The following is a 9,424-nucleotide window of genomic DNA, read 5'->3' on the forward strand; positions in this document are numbered from 1 at the left end:
AATAGTATGATTCGACTCGGATTCAAATTCAGATATGGATATGGACACACTCATATCCGGCTAGTATCTAACCCATTTTACACCTTAGATTTAGGTTTTAAACTTGTTAGAAATTGAACTAAAAGCAAAACTAGTTAAAGAAATGATTCAAATCGCCAAGTAGTTTTAACCTAATCATCAAAGAAAGTAGAGTTTTGAGACAAGATTTGAAGCTCAATCTTTGTCAGAATTCAAGTATCGTTAAGTTCAGAAGCTAAGAATTGAATACAAAGAGTTAGGGACTTTCAATTTCGTAATTGTAGTCATAGATTTGTTTTAAAAATATTTTTATTTTAAAGTCAATGCATTATTTAAAAATTTATATTCAATATAGGTATTTTGACAAAATTCATAAAGGTTAGTTGGAATTTTTTATATTGCACCAAAATCTACAAAGTGTTTTAATTTTAATTTTATTAATTTATAATTGATTTTGAATAAAAAAAATAATTATTGTATGACTGCACAGTGATAAGCATGGCTCAACGGGCATGCACTCACACAATTTGAGCTACACATACAAGTGGCAATGGGTCGTGCTGTGTTGAAGTAAGGGTATTATGAAAATTTACCAAACCCAAACCCGACCCATTTAATAATCGTGTCAAAAACTTAAACTCAAACCTAGCCCATTTATAAATAGGTATACCTGACCGGACCCATGTTTAATTTGTTTAATAAAATTCAAAATTTTATTGAAAAAAAATATGTTCCATTTCCACCACAAAATAAAATATCATTACTAAAAATAAAGTCACAACCTGATAAACTAATATCTACAACATAAATTATCACAAAACATAAACTAGGTTTTATCATAAAAAGTGGGTAATTTAAAAAACTTCTTAAACAATTGTTGATATATTTAAAATTACATGTTAACGGCAAAATAACTAAACGTGTCACAATGGGTTGACGCTCTTAACCTAGACCCGACCCATTTAATAATCATGTTAGACGGGTTGACACTATGATAACCCAAACCCACTAATTTCTTGTCGTTTCGAGTCGTGTTTGAGTGTTATTGTAAGATTACCACCCCTTGCTACACATAAATCCTTAAAATGAGTTTGGGCCTGAATTCAAGCCCAACAATGCATGAGATTTACATGATACAAATTTAAAAATACGAAAATATGTTGCAGGTTGATGAAACGTGAGATATTGAAAAGATACCAACGGTTTCTTGACAACTCGGTTAATTAATGTATGTTTGGACTGAACGCTGACAGACTGTACATGGGGCTTTATAAGAAAACCTGCATGGAGCGTTACAAGAAAACCCATACTAAAAACCAAATAGGCAGGTCAACAGAAATGATGAGGATGTTGTTTGTATTCATTTTAGAAATTATAAAAAAAAGTTAAATAATATAACTTTTAATGTAACATTTATTAGTTACAGTCTGTAGCCCACAGTAAACCTGACAATACCTCCTTGCCCGCACATTATTTATACTCATCTTCTCTTTAGGTAAAGCATCAAAGAATTTTACAATAAGTTTGAGGGGAAAAATTATAACATGAGTGGTTAGCGATTTGATGAAAGTAAACATGTTACGACATTGAGAGGATGAAACCTAGTGATTCATGTATTTTTTTTTTCTTCTTTTTCACTAGCCATGGAAGATGATGATTCGACGACAATCTCCCCGATTTACCTGGTAAGGGGTCTTATTTTATGAATAGGTTTTAATATTAAGGTTAAATTAAACATATTTCATCAAAGAGTTTCTTCATTGATATTCTTACCATTTTCTATCTATTTTCATTGTCAGGATTCAAATAAAAAAAAATATCAGGACTTGAATTTTAATTATATTTTTCATTTTATAGGTAATTGTAGAACATGGATATGATCGTGAAAGAGGGCAAATGGTAAATCAATCATTGGACATTTTAAGCAGAGTCCTGCGAAATAAGTCTTGTAAGTGTATCAACCTTTTAATCTCGTGGATGGAAATTTTCATTGATTTGTATAGCTTCTGATATATTTATTGTTAGCCATGGTTAAATTTTTTTTTTTTTCGTTTCGTAATGTTCCATATGAAACATTTTGGATTTTTTCATGTCAGAATGAAACCACGTACAAATTGAAACATTCCAAGTTTTGATCTATTTCTTTTTTTATTTTATTTTATTTTAATTTAGAGATTTCTAACAGAGATATTTGGAGGAGAGAGATCTTCCAAAGACATCTAAGGGAGGGATTTATGAGAGAAATCTGACGAAAGATCTGTGAGAGGAGAGAGAGAGAAATCTGTCGAGAAATCTATGAAAGGAGAGAGATCCGGGGAGAGATTTGAGAGAGAGAGAGAGAGAGAGAGAGAGAGAGAGAGAGAGAGAATACATTTTTTCTCTTTCTTCTTTTGACGTCTCAAATTCCTTGACTTGCTTTACAAGCTTTTAGATAAAAGTTGCTCTACCCTTCCTTTACCACCAAGTAGAACACCTTTGACCTTGGTCTTCTTTAGATGACTAGGATATATAGACCAATTCTCATATTCTAGTAAATATTTTTTATACTAATATATTTTCAAACTGTTGCAATACCCCTTTGACCATGGTCTTCTAGGAAAGATTTTTTTAGAAATGTTACTTATATTTTGAATGTTTCAAATATTCCGACAATGTTTCAGTTTCATTTCGATTTTTGAAGAAATTGAAACATTGGATCGAAACAAGATTTTAAACCATGGTGTTAGTTTTCAAAGTTAGTTAAGATTTTATGTTACATGATACATAGCAAGTATTCACTTATCCCTCACCCCACTTTGTTATTGTTTTTTGATAGGTGTACTATACCAAAGTTTAAGTCGGAAGATTTGGGATCGGCTAAATGAGTCATGTTCCTTCATCCTGCTCAGCTTAGAGTCAAGTCTTTTGTTATTGAAAGTAAGTTTGTATTTACTTTCACTATCTTCATTTTTTTTATATTAATTTTTAGTAGATCGATGTACAAAACAAATGTCATTGGATGGTAGTTCTTTGTCTTATTTGTGTGTGAATGCACCATTCTATACCTATAGTATTTGTGCATAATGTGTTTATTAGCCCTATCACAATAAGAAGGTTAAATATATTTTTTTCTCATGTAACTCATAGAAAATCTAGTAATAATTTAATAGATATAATAATTTAATTTCCTTGAAAATTATCATTTATTTCTTATTGTTCTTGATCTACCTTGGGCATGCGCACTGCAAGTGATGTATGTGTAATGCAAGTGAATTTAGGAATACTAAATGGTATCTATTAAGAAGTACATTAATTATTTTCTTTCTCGCTTTAGTCATAATAAATCTACTATATTTACTATATAATTTTAAATTAAAATGAATATGTAATTTATATTCAAAAGAAAATGATTTTCAAATGATATACTAAACTACACATTAGTAGACTGTTCTTTTTAATATGTTGTGAAGTGTTTTAATTATTTTCAAAGTATTAAATTTATTTTCCATTTAAATTTCCACTTCAGTAATCTATAGGTAGATGCATCTAACCCAATTTGAAAGTAAGATATAAAAAATACTCTTGCCATTTGCATGTGCACCACGTGTAATTAAAAAAAAAAAATCTTCTCAAAATCGCACTAGGTGAAAATCTCATTGAAAGATCTTGATTTTTGATATATTGAGTTGTTGGTGTGAGCTCAAAAACTAGTAAAATGAGTGGGAGCACAAATTAGACAATATTTCCTTTCAAACCCAATTTTTTTGTTTGTTTGTTTGTTTCTTGAGACATTTTCCCTTCCATTTTTTTAAGTTTCTTCAACCTTTGTTGTTCATCTCTGTATAGACTCAGATAGAATTTCCTCAAAAAATTTCTATTTAAACCATTTTCTAGCTTTTCCCAAATAGGACTTAAATAGACCCATAGAAGCATTTCCTCTAAACTACTTCTTTCTCACCAAGTTGATACCTTTAGCTTCTGATTTCATGGACAATCTTCGAATTTGTTCACCAAAGCCTACTAGGTTCTTAACCGAAGACAGCTCATTCCCACTCTTCTAGTTGTTTTCATTGGCATCAAATCCTGACCCATTGTCAATTGGCGAGGACCATTGGCTTATCCCACAATGGTCCCTGAGCAGATGAGGGTGACAGTTATCAATTATTTACAAAGGATAATTAGATACTATCTTGGAGGTGTTTTGCTTGATTTTATTTTGATAATTTTGTCATTTTTATTTGTTCTGTAATTATTTACCTCTATAGCTATGAAGTTATGTATTTTTTTCCGTTTTTTTTTTTTTTTTTTTTTTTTTTCTTTGGATTTTTACAAGTATTAAATTGTAAACCAGAATCATAGTAATAGTGTTCGGATTCAGTAATTATTTGATAGGCGGTTAATTTAGATACATTCATGAAAGTTTTGATGAAAAATTGAATTTTTTTCAAGAAATATAAAACAATATTTTAAGATTTCTAACCAAAATCGATCATCTTCAACCCCTTAAAAAAACCCAATCTTGTTATTGAGATTTAAATGTGGAAGGAAATAAAAATTTGAGGTTGAAGGGGATTTTTTTTTTTCCATATTTTAATCAATCGATAAGTTATCGATTAACGGCTAGTCCCTCATTTGGAGAATTTTGTGACTATGTCAGTATCTCGTTTCTATTGTTTTGTTATATATAAATCTTCCATAAGATGTCTCCTAAGTTTCTTAGAGAAACTTCTCTTTAATTGTCGATACAAAATAAGTATAGAGGCATAGTATTAGTTAGTTTAGATGCTATGTTGATTTCTTTTGATGACACAAACAAAAAATGAACCTTGTTGTCTTGTCTGTTTGATGTGTGGTTTTAAATCTCGGACGAGACCAACTCTGGAGAGTCATCTCGGTCTGGGAGGCATCCGAGCGAAATTTATCTATAATTTAGTAGGGATAAGCTTATGTTTAAAAATTGGAACACTAATTATTTATTTTTCTTAGTCTTTAAGAGTTCAAAAAAGTTGGGATTAATCTAGCAGTAAAGTTCCATTACAGTAGTTTATACTTTACAGATGATAGCCACAAGCCACCAAATAAGTAAAAAAGTGTGGGTGATATGTGATTGGGATTTCAGATTGAATGGCATTTTCTTTCTTTTAAATAGAATAATAAGCCTTCTTCTTGAAGGAGTGGTTTCTTTAAACTTGAATGTGACACCCCATTATGCACATTCTATTGCTCTAATCATGGAAGAGAATTAGCTCTCATCTCATTGAAGATGAGGATTTCTTCATTGATTTTTATATTTTCTCTTTTTTTAGTTCACATTTGGTTCGGTGCCGTTGAAAATGTATGTACTAGATGGACTGGTAGGTTTGACCACACTTAGCAGTCCAAATCTAGTGTCTGCGTTGGCTGATGATGTTTGGGTGGTCCTTCAAAGAGAAGAGAAGAACGATTCTGCTGAATTTGAAGTGAGGGACATCCGATGCCTTAATGCAGAGGTTAGTCTACATTCCTCTCAAAATTATAGATAAATTATTTATAATTTATTCATCAATAGTTTACCATACCATATGAAGAATTATAAAATTTAGAAATCATGGATAAACATATCTTGAAAAGGAAAATAGTAGGTTATATTACGTTCCATGGGTATGATTTATATTCTATAATTTCTCTATTTTTTTAAAGGTTTTAGCACATTATCAGATGAGCTTACTATTTATTTAGGCTTCTTGAATATAAACATTTTCCTTTTTTTTAAGGCACATGGTTTGACATTTCTGGCGCTTTTTATTTCAAAGGTTGATCCTATTATTGGCAAAGACCACCTCTTTAAGTGCAGCGCATCATGCTGATTAAAGCTTGGTGCTACTATGAGAGCCGACGGTGCTCATCATCGTTTGATGTCTTCATATGCATTGGAGACATTGGTCTTGTATGTCATCAATCTTTTCCTCTCATCTCTATAGATGAACCTTTATTGGCGAGTCATAGATAAATTCTAATTTTTTTTTCTTTTATTTTTTCTAGGTATAAATAAATTTTATTTACTAAACTATCTCACACCTCACAGGTCCTATGTAGATTTTTCGAATACTTTTGCAAATTCGACTGGGACAACTATTGCATCAGTTTAAATGGCCCAGTCTGCGTGTCTTCACTGCCAGAAATATTGGGTAAGCGATGCTGTTCTTGTGCATAATGTTTTTCTTTCATTTTTGTTTCTCTCTTAATTATTTTGCTACTAGTCAATAAAAATGAAAAAAATAATAATAAATAAAAGTGATTAAGCAACATCCCTCAATTTACTTTTTACTATTGGATAGATTCATTTCTTGTTTACTTGTAATCCTAACCTGTTTTGTGCTTTAAAAGAAAACTGAAACCTTGGGCGCAATGTGAGTAAAGGTATGCAATTTTTCTCCCATTCAAATATAAGATTCCTTCTCTGTCGTGATTCATATCTAATTTCTTGTGTAACTTAGCTTTTGTCATGCAATGTAAACTTGGAAATTAGAGTTTCATTTTTTTCTCTCTTTAATTTAAGCAATAGTCTTTGCAAAGATCCTCCTTAGAGAAAAGCTTAAAGACACCAAAATTTTCTATCTTGAACATTTTTATGTTGCATAAATTAAGTATTTTATTTTTATTCATTTGTGCTACTTGTTAATCATTTAATGATGACATGACCACTCTCAAACAGGAAATTTCTTTCGGATACGTAGTGCTTTTACCTGCGGGGAACTAGGCATTCTTTCCCAAGACGGTAAACTGATTTCAAACCTTTTTTTTTTTAATAATATACGGTTGATCATCTGGTCTTTTTGTTGCATGTTTTGATTTTATTCTTTTTTGCAAATTTGCAGAGCCATCTTTCATAGTGTGACATGCCTTCACCTGGATGGGGAAGGAATCTAGCACCAGTGACTAATGGTCAGTTGCGGAGATCACACATCCAAAACTCCCAATTCATCTCGACTTTGGGGCTTTCAAGCATCTTCCATTGCGTGCACCCGTGTCAGAAGTGAGCATCCAACCTTACTCCAGTGCTTCACATGGCTCTACATTGGGACTTCCATCACTGGCCACACATATATCCAGACCGACATCGAGTGTGAATTCGGAAAAGTATGGGAATTCTAACTCATGAAAATTTGATTTGGTGTTCTACAACATACCTTAGATAATGATTTAGTTTTTCTCGTGCTTGGATTTGCCGGGTTCACTTGGTCTGACTGATGAAAAGGACTTCCTGATTGTACCTAGATAGAAAGGATTAAAATCCTGACGACAATGTATGCTGAACCGAAAACTTTTTCGTACATGCACCTACTTTATTTGTTATCATTTGTATTTCTTTTAACAAACTTGACACTAATATTTTGTGTAAAAATTGGTTGCTTGTTTAGTTTTTGTATCATTAAGTCTATTGATAATAAATTTTATGATCTACCTTGAGATGTATGAAATAAGATTATAAATCGATTTGATGATGAAATGGATATATAATTCTTGGTATAGTTGATCACTGGAGTGTTATCCTTCGATTAATAGTCACTTACAAAACAATGATGTGTAACTTTTTTCTCTCTTGGCTTTACATTTGATCGGTTGAAAAAGGGTTTCGTGATTTGTAGATGATTGCTTGAGAAGTTTGTTTTTCTGTAGAGATTTTGTATAAGTTATTTATTCTTGGGACTTAGCACTTGATTGATAGAAGGAGTTATTTATTTATAGAGAAGGCTTTAAGCTTGATCTTCTCTAGAGGCTTTGTAGATGCTTATTGTAGATTTTCTTCTATTCAGACTTCGCACTTGATTGGTTGAGAATGATTTCTTAATCTTTGAAAACGATTTTTAAACTTGATCTTCTCTTGAAGGTTTTTTTGTTTGTTTCAAGATGAGGGTTTGTGAACTTGATCTTCTCTAGAGGTTAAAGTCCATTTCTTCTTTCGAAAAAAAATGATTCAAACTCCTCTTATATGAGTGAACTTTTAGTATTTATAGATTTAGGATAATTTAATTTTTCAATTATGGCCATGATTTAATGAGTTTTGATTAATTAGTCTAAAGGTTAATTTGGTCAAATTTCAATTTTGAGAACTCTATGAATCTTTAGTGGTTTTACTTATTGGTTTGCATGTAAAGCCTTTTAATGTGGAGCACTTGAAATCAGATTTTGATTAATTCATGGGCTTATCTACGAAAAGTTAAATCCAAACAGTTGGAAGCTCGTTCCCAATATGGACTCCAATTTAAATTTATAAAGCCTTTTATTATTTTTAGGGGTTTCTTGTGATTCATACAAAATGTAGGGATCAATTTACAATTTCTATGCCTACAAAATCTTCACATATGTTCCACTTTTACAATGTTATTTTTCAAAATTTTTTGTTTGTTTGTTTGTGATTTATGGGTAATTTTTATTTTAGAAGACAAACCCCATTTTGGATTAAGTGGATTCATCTGATATTGCAGTGCTGGGATGAAAACAACAAAGAAAACTACAATAAACTCCACCGAAAGCACATAGTTAAACAGACAACAACCAATAGATAAAGTCCATAACAATCAAAATGTTACATCAACTCTTAGAACTTATGTACAAAAAACTAACAAAATGAGAAATGGTTCCAGAAGGCACATCTCTAGGAATACATTCCAACCAGGGAAACCCAACAGGAACTTTATTTCTTGTAGGGCCCATTATATAGAATTCGTTTCAGTTGGCCTGGATTAGACTAGGGGTGTCAATGGATAGTCGAAAATTCGAATTTGAAAAATTGGATATTATCCAAAAATTTTGGATATTGGATTCGAATTTGGATAGTTTTATATATTCGAATCCTTATCGGATACAAATTCAGATATTAACATTTCAAATCCAATTTGAAATAACATATAATATATATTATTTTATTTGATTAATTTTTTATATAAATAATATAATATATAATAAGTTTTTTTTTTAATAATGAAAAATCAGTTGGATAAGGAAAAATAATGTTTTTTTTAATATACAAATTATTCGAATTCTAATCGGATATTATCCAATATCCGATAAGATAATCGGATTTGAATTTGGATAGAGTTTTAGAACATCCGTCTGATTCGAATTCGAATTTGGATATTACTGTATCCTAACCGATAAGCATCCATTGACAACCTTAGGTTAGACTTTCTCCTTGATCTTCCTTTTAGGCCTTGTTACTACTCTATGAAATATGAACCTTTCCTTGTTCAGTCTATCACTACGGCAATCTCTCGTTGTTACTTGGTTTGTTGGTTCGTTTTGTTCGAATTTAGCTTTGGGATTTGTGGTTCACTACTCTTGAACGAACCAGATTAGTAGAGGCAGTTCGTGACGGATATTTAAGTCATTTATGTTCATCTCATAGAAGAAGGCTCAGGTCAGGGGGGCATATGATCAATTTAAA

General features: G+C 31.2%; 1 protein-coding gene across 9 annotated transcripts; it reads left to right on the top strand.

Annotated features, from left to right (window-relative positions):
* The first annotated feature begins 1,495 nt into the window (after positions 1 to 1,495).
* Positions 1,496 to 7,396, top strand: LOC147387653 (uncharacterized). 9 transcript variants are annotated; one of them, XR_015171301.1, is made up of 8 exons: positions 1,497 to 1,703; positions 1,876 to 1,966; positions 2,834 to 2,934; positions 5,304 to 5,486; positions 6,073 to 6,164; positions 6,364 to 6,396; positions 6,692 to 6,754; positions 6,855 to 7,396. XR_015171301.1 is itself a non-coding variant. In XM_086420933.1 (7 exons), exons 1-7 carry the CDS (start codon positions 1,662 to 1,664, stop codon positions 6,872 to 6,874), a joined length of 603 nt encoding a protein of 200 aa, XP_086277059.1. In that variant the 5' UTR covers positions 1,500 to 1,661; the 3' UTR covers positions 6,875 to 7,396. The 9 variants fall into 9 exon arrangements, 4 of the variants coding, with proteins under 4 accessions (XP_086277060.1, XP_086277063.1, XP_086277059.1 ...); XR_015171303.1 differs by having other exon boundaries at positions 1,500 to 1,703; positions 6,062 to 6,164; XR_015171300.1 differs by having other exon boundaries at positions 6,364 to 6,754.
* Positions 7,397 to 9,424: the final 2,028 nt, after the last annotated feature.

The sequence above is a fragment of the Akebia trifoliata genome, chromosome 13 (genome assembly GCF_017979445.1).
Source record: "Akebia trifoliata isolate Shusen 1 chromosome 13, ASM1797944v1, whole genome shotgun sequence".
NCBI lineage: Eukaryota > Viridiplantae > Streptophyta > Magnoliopsida > Ranunculales > Lardizabalaceae > Akebia > Akebia trifoliata.